Raw genomic sequence first — 20465 nt, forward strand, 5'->3', positions numbered from 1 at the left:
CTGCCGTCTATGGGGTTGCACAGAGTCGGACACGACTGAAGCGACTTAGCAGCAGCAGCAGCAGCAGTTGACTTTTGTGTATTCTGTGATAACTTTTTTGATAACTTAAGAGTTCTGTTAATTTATTGCATTCCCCTGTTAGAGCATAAAATAGAGGCTAATGCAGACTTTCAAATGAACATTTCTTCTACATTCTTCTAGGTAATATCAGTGACATCTGATAATCAAATAAGATTTTCAGAGGTAAATGATGTTAGTGAATAAAATAGACAGTGCACAGAACTACAGTTTGCACTAATTGCTGTCAAAACCCAGATGGGCTCTGTTTCAGAGCTATTAAACTGAACTATTTGGTAGATTTATAGATTGTATCCTTGGTAACATTCATTCAGCTTTCCACAAGAAAATAAATTTAAGCATTATTTTAGGTACTGTCAAATTTAGTCCCAAAGTAATGAGGTAGAAGACAGAAGACAGAAATGTTTGGCTATATTTACCGAGAAGTAATTGAATTTTAAGAATGACTCTGTTAAAAATACAAAGGTCATTTTCTGAGCATTTCCTCAGTAATATTAACATGTATTAATAGTTGAAAGCTACCTAACGAGTAAATAAGTAAAATTTACTTGTGTGTTTGCTCAGTCACTCAGTCGTATCCAACTCTTTGTGACCCTGTGGACTCTAGCCCGCCAGGCTCCTCTGTCCATGGAATTTTCCAGCCAAGAATACTGGAGCTGTTTGCCATTTCTGTTTTTTAAAATACGAGGCCAAGTCTAGTTTGACTGTCCTTAGAGTAAATGTATATTGAAGTATTTTTTTTTAATTTTATTTTATTTTTAAACTTTACATAATTGCATTAGTTTTGCCAAATATCAAAATGAATCCGCCACAAGTATACATGTGTTCCCCATCCTGAACCCTCCTCCCTCCTCCCTCCCCATACCATCCCTCTGGGTCGTCCCAGTGCACTAGCCCCAAGCATCCAGTATCGTGTATCGAACCTGGACTGGCAACTCGTTTCTTACATGATATTTTACATGTTTCAATGTCATTCTCCCAAATCTTCCCACCCTCTCCCTCTCCCACAGAGTCCATAAGACTGTTCTACACATCAGTGTCTCTTTTGCTGTCTCGTACACCGGGTTATTGTTACCATCTTTCTAAATTCCATATATATGCGTTAGTAGTATTTTTTTAAAGCTCCTTTGGAGACTCATCACTTCTAAGGTAATTGAACTTGAATAGTCCACATCTTCTCCTCTCACTCTACTCTCTTCCTAGGAAATGACATCTTCTCCCAAGTCTTCTGTAGATATTTCTCCCTCTGAACTAGAGTTCTTCTCTGAACTCTATACACTTATATTTAACTGCCTATTTGAAAGTACCTCTAGAACATCTCATCATGTCTAAAATAAAAATCACGATGTTAAACCTGTACCTGAGTCTCTGGTATTTCCTGTTTACGTGGAAGGCAGCACCAACCAACAAACGTGGTAGACCTGGGACAAAAACTTTGATATTTCCTCTCCTTCAGGTACTATATCCCAATGTCACCAAATTTTCAGTCTGACCTCCCAACTCTGAACTTCTCCCTTCCTCTTCGTCTCTACTGCAGCCAGCCACGGCCTTAGCTGCATTATCTCTTACTTGTACTTCCCAGTAGCCTTTGCTAGTCTGCCTTTCCCTCCACTCTCGTCCTATCCGGTTTCTCTCTCCATACTATAGTCAGAAAGATCTGTTCAAATCTAACTGTGACAACCTTTTCTTCCTACCCATATGCCAGATTTTTCACTGGCTTCCTGTCACTCGTAAACTGATGATAGGAGTGTTATTTAGAAGTTCTATATGGACTGCATGCGTACTAAGTCGCTTCAGTCATGTCCAACTCTTTGTGACCCTAAGGACTGTAGCCCTCCAGGCTCCTCTGTCTATGGGCTTCTCCAGGCAAGAATATTGGAGTGGGTTTCCATGCCCTCCTCCAGGGGATCTTCCCAACCCAGGGATCGAACCCGTGTCTCTTGCAGCTCCTGCATTGCAGGCGGATTCTCTACCACTGAGCATCAGGGAAGCCCCCTGTATGGCCTGGTCCCAGCCTGTTTCTTCAGCCTTGCTCAAAGGGTCCTTCTGGTCTCCTTCTGGTCTTCTGGTCTCTGGAGACCTTTTACCTAGTTGGCTCTCACTCATCCCTCAGATGTTCACGCCAGGCCATTTCCCCAGTCACCTTCTCTGACCTCCCTAAATGGGAGCCTCTACCTCTTCTTAATGCTGCTTCTGACAGTGATGATATTTTTTTTAATGTGTTGATTTTATTTAATGACTTTCTCTTTACTAGACTTTACATTCCATGAAAGAAGGAATTATGCCTGTTTTTCCCTCCCATTGTATCCCTACAGCTGGACATAGTGTATGGCACATAAAAGACACTCAACAAATGTTTGCTAAATGAGCGATATGACAGAATCCAAGACTAGAATTTAATTTGTTTGTGTGTATATAAATTATAGCAGTTCTTTTCTCCCTTTATTTAAAAGTGTTTTAATGGAGACTTGAAAAATAATCATACTGTTCTAAGAAAGTTTGAACTTGTTAATTACAAGTATACCTTGTTTTATTTCACTTCACTTTGTTGTGCTTTGTAGATGTTGCATTTTTTACAACTTGAAGATTTGTGGCAACCTTACCTTGTCAGATGATGGTTAGTGTTTTTTAGCAATAAAGTATTTTAATTAAGGTACTGTAGTCTTGTTAAGTGTGCAATAGCATTATAGTAAAAAAAAAAAAATAGCCAATGTAGTGTAAACATAATCTTTACATGTACTGGGAGACAAAAAAATTTGTGTGACTTGATTTGTTATACTGTTTGTTTTATTTCAGTGGTCTGGAACAAAACTTGCGGTAAGTCCAAGGTATGCCTGTGGTGACCTATCAAAAACCTCAGGTCCATTTAGCAACATTTCCCAGAATACACTCGTATGCAGAGCTTTTCAGTTGCTGGATTTTTCTTCTTTGTAATCTGACTCCTATTTCCAATCTTATCTTCCATCTCCCCAAACCAAAGTATCAGATCAGATCAGATCAGATCATTCGCTCAGTCGTGTCCGATTCTTTGCGACCCCATGGATCGCAGCACGCCAGGCCTCCCTGTCCATCACCAACTCCCAGAGTTCACCCAGACTCACGTCCATCGAGTCGGTGCTGGCATCCAGCCATCTCATCATCCTCTGTCGTCCCCTTCTCCTCTTGCCCCCACTCCCTCCCAGCATCAGAGTCTTTTCCAGTGAGTCAACTCTAACTTTACAGAGCTGTTCACATCTCTCCATTGTACTCCTGTGCCTTTGCACCTGTGGAAACACACTCTGTCTTCATTGCATACCTGAATCCTAATTATCCTGTTAAACCGCCAAATATATTGACTTAATATGGTTGAAAAAAGTCTTCCATATAGAGTTTCCACAGATATTTGTCTTTGGTTTGTAAAATGATATAGAATGGGCCTATGGTAAATAATTGACTCTGTGTTACTTCTGACCTGTGCTTCATTGGGCTGCACTGGAAAGAACACAGACTTTGGATTCACAGAAATTTGTTTCATATACCTCGTATCTTTTTGAGCCTGGCCAAGTCACATAATTTCCCCAAGTCTTGGTTTCCTCACCTCAATAGTGATTGGAAAGTTTGCTGGGAGGAATGGGTGAAATAATATGTGTTAAACACCTAGCAAAATCATTGGATATATCAGTTTATTGTTTTTAAAGGTTTAGGTTTTTGTGAGTCTGTATAATAACATAGGTGACTTGGCTGTTTTTAAAGTATTCATAGTAGAAAGATAACCTTTTTTAGTTAAGCCAGATTCAGGCTCACTTAATATGTAATTTACATCAAATTCCCTAAAACTTTATAATCATAATCCCTTAAGAAGTTCTTTCTGCTTTCAAGATGTTTATCAAATGAATTTGTAGGAGTTGTTGGCATTTTGACATGTTTATTATGAACTATGTAAAATTTTACAACTTGACAGCACTAAGGCCAATTGTGAGGTTATATGTTATTCTTGAAGGAATGAAATGGCTTAATCAAACCTTTACCAATAAAATTTAGTAAATTCCAATGATATGTGAGCCACCACTTTTGATTATGAGTAGAAATGCCTGAAATTTTTGGCCATCTTGTTAAATATTGACATGGTGCTAAGCCATGGTAAATTATAAAAGTTTCAATTCTGTTTAAAAATATGAATGGATATAACATACCTAAGTATGTCACTTGTAATTACAACATTGCTAACAAATAACTTTTCTTCCTAGAGGACCTATAGCCGTGTAATTTAGTCTCTGTTTTGTTATTATGAAGCTCTTAAAACAGCACCATGTTTTCTCTGTTATTTGAGAGATATCCATTCCATTTGTCTTAAAGACTGGGACAGGGAGAAATTACTTGAAGCTTGGATGTCCAACCCAGAGAACTGCTGCCAGCGATCGGGTGTTCAGATGCCAACACCACCGCCAAGCGGGTATAACGCCTGGGACACACTCCCTTCTCCAAGAACGCCAAGGACGACCCGCTCTTCCGTCACCTCTCCAGATGAATTAAGTTTATCACCGGGGGATTTGGATACCAGTTTGGTATGGTTTAGTACTCAGTGTACTTCTCATAGTTTTAATTTTAACGTTGTTTCATGGAGCCTCTAGTTGTATTCTTCTTGTAATTGAATCCTGTACCCTGCTTAAAGGGCTTGATTATTTCATGCTTTGGTTAAATATTTATTATCAGAGACTATTTTTGTGATCTCTGAGTTATAGATTGAAAAACAAGTGGGCTTTCTTTTCTCTTTTAAAACAGGAAACATTAAAGGTTTTGGCAAAACTGTTTATGATATTTTCACTGAAAAGCTCCAGTTACTTACAGTTTTGAATAAGCCATATTGAAATATTAAAAATTGAGTTTGTGTTAAGCACCTAAAACCAAAAATATGAGACCCTTTTTATATTTTTCAGAATACATTTATAATATGTTGATAACTGTGTTTCAGTGAAGCTTCTGGAGCTATTTATCCAGATACATTTCCATACTAAATATTTGCTTTTTATTGAGACACAGTACTGCCGTTGTGTGTATTTTTGTCAAACCATTGATGCACTCATATAGGCAGTTTTTATGTTTCTTGAATAATTCAGCTGCTCAAAATACATGATAAATGTACTCCATTTATCATGGAGTACGTGATGAATGTACTCCAGATTTTATCTGGACCTTCTTGGAAAACAGCATCCTACTTCTGTAGTTCACATCTGTAACATTTTAAAGTTTGATTCTCCTAGTTATGTGTAGAAGATACAAAGCTTTGTAGCATGGTTCCCTGGGTAGAAATCCTTAAATTGCTACTCTGAATATGTTGAGTTACTGTATTGAAAAAATAAAGTTACTTTTTATTTTTGTAGATTTTCTGGGCTGAGTATAGGGTGAAGGACACCATATTGAAGTGGTTATTTCACAAGGAGCAATTTGATCTTGACCTGAATAGATTGTAATGATTTGTTTCTTATGTTCCCTTTCAAAACAAATAGTTGCTGAGTAATTTCGCACATAAGTTTAGAGTTTAAGAATTTAACTTTTGCATTAAAACATTTCAGTCCCACAGTAATTTATAATGAGGTAAGCGTGATATTTGTTATTTAGTCAAAGATAGGCACAGTAATTTTAACTTCCCTTATAATTTTGAAACACTTTATATAATTACCGGCATTTTTTGCCATGAACTAATGAACAAAGGAATGTTCTCCGTCAAGAGTATGACTTTGTTGAAATCATTTTTCTTCTTCATTTTCAGTGTGATATTTGTATGTGCAGTATTTCAGTATTTGAAGACCCAGTGGACATGCCCTGTGGACATGACTTCTGTAGAGGATGCTGGGAGTCGTGAGTATATGTGCAACTTCATATTTCGTACTGCAGGGTAGCACTCTGATTTGGCAGTAAAACTGCTTGCTTTCAATATTTAATGATATGGATTATTTATATTGGTTTCAGAATTACACTGAAATGTTTTATATTTTGCTGCTAAAGAAGAATTTTGTTTTTATTTTGCTATCTTCCCATCTATTTTATAAAATTGTTTAATTTAGTAATTAAGGTTATTTAGCTTAATGTGAGGTACTGTGGGGAAGAAAGCAGATATAACAATACAGATATTTAAAATTCCTTTCTAATCAATTCAAAGTTCTATGTCTCTTCTAGGTATGATTGGTCTATATTACAAATTGAAATTTTATTTTCCTTCTCATGTTTGTCTCTGTCCTCCTTCCCAGTACCTTACCAATTTATGTTTTCTCACCATCCACTAATTTTACTCTAATGTACTTTTCAAGAGAGGTTTATAAACAGAATGAAGATCAGTGTGATGAGCAATATGATATCAGGTTATCCCCGGAGACACATAATCTATTGATTGATGACCTAAGCAAGGCATGTCATTAGTATTTAAGACAAAAGTTTTAAAACTATTCTTTCAAACTATATAAAAGTTTTTAAAACTGGGTACCAAGTGTAGGGAGTTGGGAAGCACCATGTGAGGTGAGACAAGGACCTGAAGACGTTTCCTGGTTTTCTTTTATTAGTAACTGTGTTGTAGTATAATTAACATACAGTAAGCCACATATTCAAATTAAATAATTCAAAAAGCTCCGACTCCATATACCATACAATGTCATGAAACAATCAAGTTAATGAATATACTCATTACCCCCCAGTGTTTCCTCATTTCCCCTGAAATCCATCCCACCCGTCTCTTCCTACCTCCATCTTACACTTGCACCACCACCACCCCGCTCCACTTCCCGTCTGTGGACAAACACTGATCTTCTTTCTGTCTTTCTGGGAGAAGGAAACGGCAGGCCACTCCAGCATTCTTGCCCGGAGAATCTCATGGTCTATGGTCCCTGGGATCGCAAAAGTCGGACACGACTGAGCACACAGCACAGCACCTTTTCTCTTATCTGTTTTCCAAATTGGGATATAAGGCAAGATTTTATTTGGAGGGGGGAATAAAAGAACCTTTTGAAAAGGGTTTTAAAAAATTAGAATAAATAAAATTATCTGATTCTTTTTAAAACATAGATTCTACTCTGAGTCTAATTAGATAGGATCAGATGGGTGCAGTTGATACAGATAAATTAATTGGCAAGGGTCAGAGCTCATAACACAAAGCAAACTTTGACCTAGTTCTGAGCACAGAAAATCCTCCATAGGTTTAGTACTTTATTTAGCTTAAAATTGTCAACTGAATTGCATTAGGAAGTATTATTTGGGTTCTACCAAGTTTGATATTGTTGACCTTCATTTCTATATAAAATTGAGTCCCCCTAAGAGATTTACTTGAGTTTTTTTTTTTAATTTTTTTGACCTTCCTCACCACACTCCTATCACAGGAACCATCTCCCATACTCATGACAGACTAGCCATGAGGAATTAGTGATAAGATTTAAATTTGAAAGACTGATTGTTGTTTTCCATGGTCCCCTATCAGCCCACCTAGTGTTCTCCTCACTCCTACCAGATGTTCTTGTCCAGTCAGGTATCTGCAGTATCAGTAAAACACATTCCAGATTGAGTGATTCATCTGTGAATGAAACATTTTAAATTAATTGCAATCCTTTCATCGGCACATAGAAAAGAAACTCCCCAGTCTAAGAAGCAAGGAAGAATGTTTAAAGGCCCTTAGATAGTCTTGTGTGTGTTACTTGGGAAAGTTTCCTGGAAGAGATCATAGAACCACGTCTTGAAGTGTGAGTTAAAATTAGCTAGAGGCAAAGAAGTAGGACAGACAACCTCTGTGCTAAAGAATCAGCATTCTCAAAGACATGAAACAGTGTGATGTGTTTTGGAAGCCTTACGTAGTTTAGTTTTAAGTGGATATCCAAGTGACCCCATAGGGTGGGGGTAAAGGTGAAGCACCTGGCCCATAGGAGGTTTTCCTCAATAAATGCTAATTTCTTCCCCCATTAATGGTGGAATTTCCAAGAATAAGGAGATGAGGGAGAGGTTAAGAGTGGATTGGGTGGTGGGTGGAATGGCGGTACTCCAACTAAGACCGAGCTTAGAGAACTGTGGGATGCTTAGGAGGAAGAGTGTTGGCCAAGGCATATGACGATTATAGTGTGGGTTGTGCGCTGGCATGCTTAGCTGGAAATAGGGTTTAGATGTATAGGCTTCAGTCAAGAGTCAGAGATGTCATAGAGATTGCTGTTCATCATAGAAGTGGATCTTACTGAGCTTTTCCTGCTTAGAGTTTTTTGAGCATTTTGGATACATAGATGAATGTTTTTCATCATATTTGGGAAGTTTTCAGTCATTATAGCTTCAAATACTCTTTCTCACGCCTTCTTCTCCTTCTGCGTCTCCATTATGCATATGTTAGTACGTTTGGTATTGCTGCCCAGATCTTTGATGATCTATTCTCTTTATTGATCTAAACTGTTGCGTCGGGTCCTGGTTGCATCACGCGGGCTTTCTCCCTGTGGCACGCAGGCTCTCCAGTTGCGTCGCACAGACTCCAGGGTGCACGGGCATGGTTGCCTCACAGCATGTGGGATCTCAGTTTCCCTGACCAGGGGCTGAACCCGTGTCCCCTCCATCGCAAGGTGGATTCTTAACTGCTGGACCACCAGGGAAGTCCCTGTTCTTTTTTTTAAAAATTCTTTTTTTAAAAAATTCTTTTTTTCCCTCAAACTGGGTAATTTCAGTTGAACTTTTTTGAAATTTGCTGATTCTTCTTCCTCCTCAGATCTGCTGTTAAACCCCTGTAGTGAATTTTACATTTCAGTTATTTTACTTTTAACTTCAGAATTTGTTTGTTTTTATATATGTTCTTTTTTCTTTAATATTCCCTATTTAGTGAGGCATTGTTCTTATAATTTTCTTTAGTTTTATAGGTATTGTTTCCTCCATTTATGTGACTTTTTAAGAAATATGTAACTTAAAATCTTTGTCTGATAAGTGCAGTATCTATGTTTCCTTAGGAACAGTTTCTACTGTTTTTCTTGTGTATGGGACATATTTTCCTTTTTCTGTAGAATTTTTTGTTGAAGCCTGGATCTTTTATGTAATAAAATATGACAACTGTGGTGCTTGATTTGATTTGAAGAATATTTTCATTTTCTGCTGGACAAATCAATACTTGGGCCCTTCACTGGAATTTTAGCATTTCAAGTACGGAGTGTCTTGCTCACCATTGTATCCTCAGTAGCACAGTTTAGTACACAATATGTGGCTCAGATGGTAAAGCATCTTCCTGCAATGCAGGAGACCCGGGTTCAATCCCCGGGTTAGGGAAATCCCCTGGAGAAGGAAATGGCAACCCACTCCAGTACTCTTGCCTGGAAAATCCCATGGTTGGAGGAGCCTGATAGGTAACAGTCCATGGGGTTGCAAAGAGTCGGACACGACTGAGCAACTTCACTTTCACTTTCACTTTAGATAGTTTGAAAATGTCTTATCTTATTCTTCTCTACCCCCTATCTCATCAGTCCATACATATGCTTTGAAGCATCTATGCCAAGGGCTTCAATGAAAGAAAAATTAGTATTTTTCTGTCCAACCTAGAATATCCTTCCTGCTATTTATTAGTTGTTGATTTAAGTAAGCAGTAACCTCCCTTTGCTTCAATTTCCTAATCTATAAAATGGTAACTGTCATATTACTTTATAGGACTGTTTCCAGTTAATTGTTAAATGGCTAAGTACATGTAAAATGCTTAGAACAGTGCCTGACACATAGTAACCACTCGGTAATGTTAGTTATTAGAATCTTACTAAGCTCAGTAATGAACAGTGGAGTGGGAGCTTAGGATATAATGTATGAAGCTGACCTACAAGATAAAAATATAAGTCAAGTTTGATCCAGATTTTTCCTCTTTTACTAACATTTAACAACACTGTGTGATACTTCTAAATTTAGTGAGAAATTGTATGTTGCTGAAAATTGATAGCCTGGCTCACAGAGAAATTATCTTTTCTTCAGTAAAGGTCTTCTGGGTTCTGTCATTTAATTCTCCAGAAATAGTTAAACCTGCTCTGATGTATTTCAGTTCAGTTCAGTTCAGTTGCTCAGTCATGTCCGACTCTTTGTGATCCCATGGACTGAGGCATGCCAGGCCTCCCTGTCATCACCAACTCCCGGAGTGTACTCGGAATCATGTTCATTGAGTTGGTGATGCCATCCAGCCATCTCATCCTCTGTCATCCCCTACTCCTCCTACCTCAAATCTTTCCCAGAATCAGGATCTTTTCACATGAGTCAACTCTTTGCATGAGGTGGCCAAAGTATTGGAGTTCCAGCTTTAGCATCATTCCTTCCAAAGAACACCCAGGACTGATCTCCCTTAGAATGCACTGGTTGGATCTCCTTGTAGTCCATGAGACTCTCAAGAGTCTTCTCCAACACCACAGTTCAAAAGCATCAATTATTTTGTGCTCAGCTTTCTTTATAGTCCAACTTTCACATCCATACATGATCACTGGAAAAACCATAGCCTTGACTAGACGGACCTTTGTTGGCAAAGTAATGTCTCTGCTTTTTAATATGCTATCTAGGTTGATCATAACTTTCCTTCTAAAGAGTAAGTGTCTTTTAATTTCATGGTTGCAGTCACCATCTGCAGTGATTTTGGAGCCCAAGAAAATAAAGTCAGCCACTGTTTCGACTATTTCCCCATCTATTTGCCATGAAGTGATGGGACCAGATGCCATGATCTTCATTTTCTGAATATTGAGCTTTCAGCCAACTTTTTTACTTTCCTCTTTCCCTTTCATCAAGAGGCTCTTTAGTTCTTCTTTACCTTCTGCAATAAGGGTGGTGTCATCTGCGTATCTGAGGTTACTGATATTTCTCTAGGCAGTCTTGATTCCAGCTTGTGCTTCCTCCAGCCCAGTTTCTCATGATGTGCTCTGCAGATAAGTTAAATAAGCAGGGTGACAATATACAGCCTTGACGTACTCCTTTCCCAATTTAGAGCCAGTCTTTTGTTCCATGTCCAGTTCTAACTGTTGCTTCCTGACCTGCATACAGATTCATCAAGAGACAGGTCAGATGGAATGGTATTCCCAACTCTTGAAGAATTTTCCACAGTTTATTCTGATCCACACAGTCAAAGGCTTTGGCATAGTCAATAAAGCAGAAATACATGTTTTTCTGGAACTCTCTTGCTTTTTCCATGATCCAGCGGATGTTGGCAATTTAATCTCTTGTTCCTCTGCCTTTTCTAAAACCAGCTTGAACATCTGGAAGTTCACAGTTCACGTATTGCTGAAGCCTGGCTTGGAGAATTTTGAGCGTTACTTTACTAGCGTGTGAGATGAGTGCAATTGTGCAGTAGTTTGAGCATTCTTTGACATTGCCTTTCTTTGGGATTGGAACGAAAGGTGACCTTTTCCAGTCCTGTGGCCACTGCTGAGTTTTCCAAATTTGCTGGCATATTGAGTGCAATATTTTCACAGCATCATCTTTCAGGATTTGAAATAGCTCAACTGGAATTCCATCACCTCCACTAGCTTTGTTCGTTGTGTTACTTCCTAAGGCCCACTTGACTTCACATTCCAGGATGTCTGGCTCTAGGTGAGTGATCACACCATCGTGATTATCTGGGTCATGAAGATCTTTTTTGTACAGTTCTCCTGTGTATTCTTGCCACCTCTTCTTAATATCTTCTGCTTCTGTTGGGTCCATACCATTTCTGTCCTTTATTGAGCCCATCTTTGCATGAAATGTTCCCTTGGTATCTCTGATTTTCTTGAAAAGATCTCTAGTCTTTCCCATTCTGTTGTTTTCCTCTATGTCTTTGCACTGATCGCTGAAGAAGGCTTTCTTATCTCTTCTTGCTGTTCTTTGGAACTCTGCATTCAGATGTTTATATCTTTCCTTTTCTCCTTTGCTTTTCGCTTCTCTTCTTTTCACAGCCATTTATAAAGCCTCCTCAGACAGCCATTTTGCTTTTTTGCATTTTTTTTCTATGGGGATGGGTTTTGATCCCTGTCTCCTGTACAATTGCATGAACCTCCGTCCATAGTTCATCAGGCCCTCTGTCTATCAGATCTAGTCCCTTAAATATATTTCTCACTTCCACTGTATAATCGTAAGGGATTTGATTTAGGTCATACCTGAATGGTCTAGTGGTTTTCCCTACTTTCTTCATTTAAGTCTGAATTTGGCAATAAGGAGTTCATGATCTGAGCCATAGTCAGCAACCGGTCTTGTTTTTGCTGACTATATAGAGCTTCTCCATCTTTGGCTCCAAAGAATCTGATTTTGGTGTTGGCCATCTGGTGATGTCCATGTGTAGAGTCTTCTTTTGTGTTATTGGAAGAGGGTGTTTGCTATGACCAGTGTGTTCTCTTGGCAGAACTCTATTAGCCTTTGCCCTGCTTCATTCTGTACTCCAAGGCCAAATTTGCGTGTTACTCCAGGTGTTTCTTGACTTCTTACTTTTGCATTCCAGTCCCCTATAATGAAAAGGACTTCTTTTTTGGGTGTGAGTTCTAGAAGGTCTTATAGGTCTTCATAGAACTGTTCAATTTTAGCTTCTCAGTGTTACTGGTTGGGGCATAGACTTGGATTACAGTGATATTGAATGGTTTGCCTTGGAAACGAACAGAGATCATTCTGTCGTTTTTGAGATTGCATCCAAGTACTGCATTTTGGACTCTTTTGTTGACTATGATGGCTACTCCATTTCTTCTAAGGGATTCCTGCCCACAGTAGTAGATACAATGGTCATCTGAGTTAAATTCACCCATTCCAGTCCATCTTATTTCACTGATTCCTAGAATGTCGACGTTCGCTCTTGCCATCTCCTGTTTGACCACTTCCAATTTTCCTTGATTTATGGACCTAACATTCCAGGTTCCTGTGCAATATTGCTCTTTATAGCATCGGACCTTGCTTCTATCACCAGTCACATCCGCAACTGGGTGTTGTTTTTGCTTTAGCTTCATCCCTTCATCTTTCTGGAGTTGTTTCTCCACTGATCTCCAGTAGCATATTGGGCACCTACCGACCTGGGGAGTTCATCTTTCAGCGTCCTGTCTTTTTACCTTTTCATACTGTTCATGGGGTTCTAAAGGCAAGAATACTGCAGTGGTTTGCCATTCCCTTCTCCAGTGGACCACATTCTGTCAGACCCTCCACCATGACCCGCCCGTCTTGGATGGCCCCACAGGCATGGCCTAGTTTCATTAAGTTAGACAAGGCTGTGGTCTGTGTGATCAGATTGGGTAGTTGTCTGTGATTGTGGTTTCAGTCTGTCTGCCGCCTGATCCCCTCTCTCAGCACCTACCATCTTACTTGGGTTTCTCTTACCTTGGACTTGGGGTATCTCTTCACGGCTGCTCCAGCAAAGCACAGCCGCTGCTCCTTACCTTGGACATGGGGTATCTCCTCACGGCCGCTGCTACTGACCTTGGCTCTGGGGTAGCTCCTCTCAGCCGTTCACCGCTCCAGCGCCGCACTGGTGTATTTAGAATACATAAAATTTTAAAACATCATCATATATTAACTATATCTATGTGCATTGTGCACTGTGACAGGGGACTATTAAGATAAATTATATCTGATGTCACAGGGAACCTGTTCAGAGCTAAAAGGAAGTGATTCCTGCTTTGTTGAAAAAGCAAGTTTGTAGTTAGCAGTTCTCAAATTTTTAGTCTCAGCATGCCTTACACTATTAAAAATTGTTGAGGACATTTTTCACATAACTAAAACAAATGATTCTAAAAATTGTATGGAAATACAAAAGACCCTTAACAGCCAAAGCAATCTTGAGAAAGAAGAATGAGGTTAAATTTGTCACACTCCCTGATTTTAAACGTTACTACAAAGATCCGTATAGTCAAAGGTATGGTTTTTCCAGCAGTCATTTATGGATGTGAGAGTTGGACCATAAAGAAAGCTGAGCACCGAAGAATTGATGCCTTTGAACTGTGGTGTTGGAGAAAACTCTTGACAGTCCCTTGGACTACAAGGAGATCAAACCAGTCAATCCTAAAGAAAATGAACCCTGAATATTCATTGAAAAGACTGATGCTGAAGCTGAAGCTCCAGTAATTTGGCCACCTCATGCGTAGAGCTGACTCATTGGAAAAGACCGTGATACTGGGAAATATAGTTTGCAAGATGAGAGGGGGCGACCGAGGATGAGATGGTTTGATGGCATCACCGACTTGATGGACATGCGTTTGAGCAAGCTCCAGGAGATGGGGAAGGACTGGGAAACCTAGCGTGCAGCAGTCCTTGGGTCGCAGAGAGTCAGGCACGACCGAGCAACTGAAGAACAGCAACAGAGCTGCAGTTACCTAAACAGTATGGTCCTGGCACAAAAATACATAGCTATATGGAACAGAATAAAAGAGCCCTGAAATGAGCTCACACTTACATGGGCAATTAATCTACAACAAATGAGGAAAGAATATATGATGGAGAAGAGACAATATTAATATTTTCAGTAAATGGTGCTGGGCACACTAGACAGTCACGTATGAAAAAATCAAACTGGACTGCTTTCATATACCATGCATAAAAATATATTCAGAATGGATTAAAGGACTGAAATGTAAGACCTGAAACCACAAACTTCTAGAACAAAACATAGACTGTAAGGTCTTTGACATCAGTCTTAGTCATTTTTTTCTTTTTTAATATATATCTCCTCAGGAAAGGGAAATTCACAGTTCAAAAGTTTGTTTCTTCTTTTTCCATGGGAAATATTCTTAATAATCAAACCATCAGTAAAATTTTTTAATTCTTTATTCTGTGCCCGGCACCATGTAGATATTTCACATACATTATATCATATAATCTGAAAACAACTCTGGGAAGTACGTGTTGTTATCTCCACTTTATAGATAGTAAAATTGAGGCACAGTACACTTACATGATAATTGCTTAAGATCATACAACTTGTTAGTGGCAGGCCTGGAATTCTCTAATTCCAAATCTTGCTCTTGACCACTTAATTGACCTTGGGTTAGATTCCTGTCACTTTCTACGATGCCTTTTCCCTCCTACCTCAACCAGTGTGCCTAGAGTAGGACATGAAACACATTTTAATGTTTATCTAAATAAAATATAAATAGAAAACCTTTTCTTCTAAAAGTTACGCTATATTCCAGTGCCGTCTCAAAAATCTCTTTGAGTTTTGTGTGGCTTAAATCTATACCATTGCTGTCTTTTTTTTAAGGCATAGAATATTGAGAATCGAATATGACCTTTCTAAGTCACTTATTTCTAAATTTTTACTCTTAAATATATTGTTTCAAGTTTTTAAAGAGGACAAAGCAAACAAATGTAAAAAAATGTATAAAACATAGATGTGCATAAATAGTCATATAGTGAATGGCTGGGCAGATAATAAATGCTCAGTGTTTGTGAATTATTTGAGCTAATATATTACAGTTGATATTGCACACTTTGTTTATTGATGTGTTTTAATTATACTCTAACAGAAAATTCAGCATCAGGAAGCATTCTTAGAATGTGCAAATAAATTATATCCTTGCCTTTCTTTCTATCAATTGACAATTGTATTAGGTTTTTGAATCTGAAAATTCAAGAAGGTGAAGCTCACAACATTTTCTGCCCTGCATATGATTGCTTCCAACTTGTGCCTGTGGATATAATAGAAAGTGTAGTTTCTAAGGAGATGGACAAACGATACCTACAGTTTGATATTAAGGTATGTTGCCAGTTATCTGTGTAATCTCCACAATTTAAATTTTATTAAACCTATATTAAAATTTTTAATTTTTGTTCTATTTTTGAACGCAAAGTAATGGACTCTGGCTTTTGTCTCTCAGAGTAAAGGAGTAGTGGCGTAAATTAAAGTTCTCAGCTAAAGTGTTGTTTTATAATCATGACAGAAGTAAAAGGGAAAAGTGGCAATAGTAGTTTACCGGAAAAGAAAGCTTTTGTGCAGGACTGTTTGTTGGTTTGGGTGTTGAACTTTTGTAACTAATTGGTCAAAAAAACACTCATACTAAATAGTAGCTATTTTAAATTTTCTAAATGATGTATTTTTACTCCTCAGTATAAATATTTAGAAATAAAGATTATCAACCTGGAAATTTATGGATTTTTTTATATTTCAAGTAATCATTTCATATAATAAAGTATAATGTTTATTTCATCTTGTATTTCCCTTCTTTATTTTTGCTCAGGAGTTACTCATTACTATATGCAAATCTTTTTTGTGGGATTTAACAGGCGTGTTCAGATTTTTTTATAGTCTGAACCTTAATATGCTGCTGCTAAGTTGCTTGAGTCGTGTCCGACTCTGTGCGACCCCATAGACGGCAGCCCACCAGGCTCCCCCGTCCCTGGGATTCTCCAGGCAAGAACACTGGAGTGGGTTGCCATTTTCTTCTCCAATGCAGGAAAGTGAAAAGTGAAAGTGAAGTCGCTCAGTCGTGTCTGACTCTTAGCGACCCCATGGACTGCAGCCCACCAGGCTCCTCCGTCCATGGGATTTTCCAGGCAAGAGTGCTGGAGTGGGGTGCCGTTGCATTCTCCGAACCCTAATATATTGACTTTTAAAAAAGAAGTCCTGCTGTTTCTTTAACATAGAAAGTATCATAAAATTGGTGGTTTTTTTACATTTTTCATTATTGTGATAAAATACACATAAACTTTACCAGTTTAAACAGATTTAAGTGACCAATTTGTTGTTATTAAGTACTTTTACATTATTGTGCAACCATCATTCCCCTTCACGGTTAGAATTTTTTTCGTCATCCCAAACATTGTGTGTCCATGAACACAAATGCCCCATTTCCCCTTCCCATAGCCACCAAAAAGCACTGTTCTATTTTCTGTCTCTGTGTTTCTAGGCATCTTATATAAGTGGTGGCAGTGGTGGTTTAGTCTCTAAGTCATGTCTGACTCTTGCAACCCCATGGACTGGAGCCTGCCAGGCTCCGCTGTCCATGGGATTTCTCAGGCAAGCATACTGGAATGTGTTGCCATTTCCTGCTCCAGGGGATCTTCCTGACCCATGGAAGCCTGGTGGAATCATATAAGTAGAATCATACAGCATTTGTCCTTATAAACCATATTATATCCATATAATATTATATTATTTCATGTAAGTGGAATCATACAGTATTTATCCTTATGTGCCTGGTTTATTACACTTAGCTTAATGTCTTCAAGGTTCATTCACATTGTAGCATGTATCAGAATTTCTTTTTAAGGTTGAGTAATATTCCAGTAATGTAGTAGCACATTTTGTTTATCCACACTTTCATCCATGGACATTTGAGTTGTTTGTACCTTTTGATTAATGTTAGTAATGCTCCTCGGAGAAGGCAACTGCACCCCACTCCACAGAGAAGCCTGGAAGGCTGCAGTCCATGCGATCGCTAAGAGTTGGACACGACTGAGCGACTTCACTCTCACTTTTCACTTTCATGCATTGGAGAAGGAAATGGCAACCCACTCCAAAATCCCAGGGATGGGGGAGCCTGGTGGGCTGCCGTCTATGGGGTCACACAGAGTCAGACACGACTGAAGTGACTTAGCAGCAGCAGCAGCAGCAGTAATGCCGCTATGCATAATGGGTGTACAAATATCTATTCCAGTCCCTGCTTTTAATTATTTGGGGTATATATGCAGAAGTGGAATTACTGGATCATATGATAACTCTGTGTTTGTAATATTGATTTTTATGTATTATTAAAGTACCATGTAGAAATTCATTATTCTAATACAGCTAATCCTCAAATAAAATTCTGTTTATTATAATTATTTTCCATCAGAAAAGTAGCATATTGTGAGAAAACATTTTTAAATTACACATTTCAGTATGAATAGTTGCATTTTTACTCCGTCATCAATCTACTTGATTCTTAGATTATTCATTTTGATATTTGGCAAAACTAATACAATTATGTAAAGTTTAAAAATAAAAAAAAAAGAATACATAAATTTTAAAAATTATTACTAAGGTAATTGCCACATTTTTTTCCTTCTTATTTAATACATTCCAGTACTGTTTTAAGTATTTCTTGAAACTGACTACTCTTTGTTTTTTCATTTCATTCTGTTTCATTTCATTCATTCTGAAGTAAATTGACATTTACACTCTATTAGAATTGAGAGTTAAAATATTTTTTTATGTTTTGTTATTGCTGTTTAAACAGGCCTTTGTTGAAAATAATCCTGCCATTAAATGGTGTCCTACTCCAGGCTGTGAAAGAGCAGTCAGACTGACAAAACAAGGATCAGACACCTCTGGGTCTGATACGCTCAGCTTCCCCTTGCTCAGAGCTCCTGCTGTGGACTGTGGGAAAGGACACCTCTTCTGCTGGTCAGTACGGGACAAGTTGGAATAGCCTAGTCACCTTTCTGACAGTTTTTAAAGAGACTTTATACTCTGAGTCATGCCTTTAAGTAGTATTTTTGATACCGTTATTATTTATTTAAAAATGTGTACAGTGGTGATAGTTTACATTTACTGTGTGCTTGATGTGTGCCAACCACCTTGTCAAAATTTTCAGATATTCAATACTCCCAGCAGTGCTGTGAATGGAATGCTGTTATTATACCCATTTTACACATAAGGAAATTTACATGCAGAGTGGTTGCCCTGGGTTATATAGCTAGGAACTGGCAGAAATGAGATTAGACTCCGTCTCTGTTTGATGCTAGAACCCATGAATTTGAACTTTAATACCAAATTATTGACCTTAGATTAGAAAATATTTAGAGTTTGATATCTTTTCTTAAATTAAAAGATGCTTACTCCTTGGAAGGAAAGTTATGACCAACCTAGATAGCATATTCAAAAGCAGAGACATTACTTTGCCAACAAAGGTCCATCTAGTCAAGGCTATGGTTTTTCCTGTGGTCATGTATGGATGTGAGAGTTGGACTGTGAAGAAGGCTGAGCGCCGAAGAATTGATGCTTTTGAACTGTGGTGTTGGAGAAGACTCTTGAGAGTCCCTTGGACTACAAGGAGATCCAACCAGTCCATTCTGAAGGAGATCAGCCCTAGGATTTCTTTGGAAGAAATGATGCTAAAGCTGAAACTCCAGTACTTTGGCCACCTCATGCGAAGAGTTGACTCATTGGAAAAGACTCTGATGCTGGGAGGAATTGTGGGCAGGAGGAGAAGGGGACGACAGAGGATGAGATGGCTGGGTGGCATCACTGACTCGATGGACGTGAGTCTGAGTGAACTCCGGGAGTTGGTGATGGACAGGGAGGCCTGGCGTGCTGTGATTCATGGGGTCTCAAAGAGTCGGACACGACTGAACGACTGATCTGATCTGATCTGATCTTTTCTTAAAGTAGAAGTGTCTAGCAGTGATACTTAACCAGGGATGCCCAGAGTTTAATATAAAACAGCTTTTCCATATTTTCATTCTAGACCCTAACAAGTGAAATTCTGATTTAGTGGATTTTGAAGAAAAAACTCTTATGTGATTCTGTTGCACAGTCCCAGTTAGAAACCACTTCATGTATCTTGTGTTTTATATAATTTCTAGTGCCTGATGAGTACTCAGTAAGTATGAACTGGTGATCAATCAGTAATGGATGTACAGTCAGTGTGTGTAGTCACTTGACTGTGTGTTTGTCTAACATCAGCGTTATACTTTATTCAGAGTAGTTTCAATTATAATAACTTTTGTTTTTGTTTAATGATCAGAGGAAGAAATAGTATTTGTAATGCTTTTTCCTCATTTCCAGATTTATCACATATGCAAGGATATATTTGAGGTGGATATAAAACACTAATCTTTGTTTAGTATACCTATCAGAATCCAAAGTCAAATTGTAGCACTGCTAGATGGTAAAAGGGCATAGTTATGGAAATGTCCCTACCATGAAAGATCTATTTCTTACACTCATCATCATTATCATTAGCTAAAATTCTTATTTGAACTGCCAACCTATATATAGCAGTGAATTCTAGGTCAGGTGTCAATAACGTAGTGTCTGCACCAATTTTTTAAAATAAAGTTTTATTAGAACACAGCCATACCTGCTCATGTCAGTTTATTTACCTATTGTCTGTGGCTACTTTCAGACTGTGACAGTATCGAGTAGTTGTAGCAGAAACCATGTGGCCTGCAAAACTCAAAATATTTACTATCTGATCCTTTACAGAAAAAGTTTGCTAGGCTTCTATGCTAACTGCTTGAATATAATGATTAATAAAAGAAAAACAGCGTTTACTACTTTCATAACTAAATCAGATTCAACAAGTAAAATAGCAACAAAATACTGAATAAATAGTTAGAGTATATCCACATACCTGTATCCACATGTGGTAGTTTTACACAACATTTAAAAAGCACATGCCTAATTTTTACTTTTGGGCTTCCCTAGTGGCGCAGCTTATTAAAAAGCAAGACATTACTTTACCAGCAAAGGTCCATCTAGTTAAGGCTATGGTTTTTCCAGTAGTCATTTATGGATGTGA

General features: G+C 38.3%; 1 protein-coding gene across 5 annotated transcripts in view; it reads left to right on the forward strand.

The window, feature by feature from the left end:
• The window catches only part of ANKIB1 (ankyrin repeat and IBR domain containing 1), a 157915-nt gene that overhangs the window by 102823 nt on the left and 34627 nt on the right, over positions 1-20465 (forward strand). For all 5 annotated transcript variants that reach the window (XM_024990530.2, XM_024990529.2, NM_001192052.2 and 2 more), the window contains 4 exons: positions 4414-4622; positions 5828-5916; positions 15574-15718; positions 18180-18346. In XM_024990530.2, the coding sequence (XP_024846298.1) occupies positions 4414-4622; positions 5828-5916; positions 15574-15718; positions 18180-18346 (610 nt within the window). The remainder of the gene's footprint in view (positions 1-4413; positions 4623-5827; positions 5917-15573; positions 15719-18179; positions 18347-20465) is intronic.

This window comes from Bos taurus, chromosome 4 (assembly GCF_002263795.3).
Source record: "Bos taurus isolate L1 Dominette 01449 registration number 42190680 breed Hereford chromosome 4, ARS-UCD2.0, whole genome shotgun sequence".
Lineage (NCBI taxonomy): Eukaryota > Metazoa > Chordata > Mammalia > Artiodactyla > Bovidae > Bos > Bos taurus.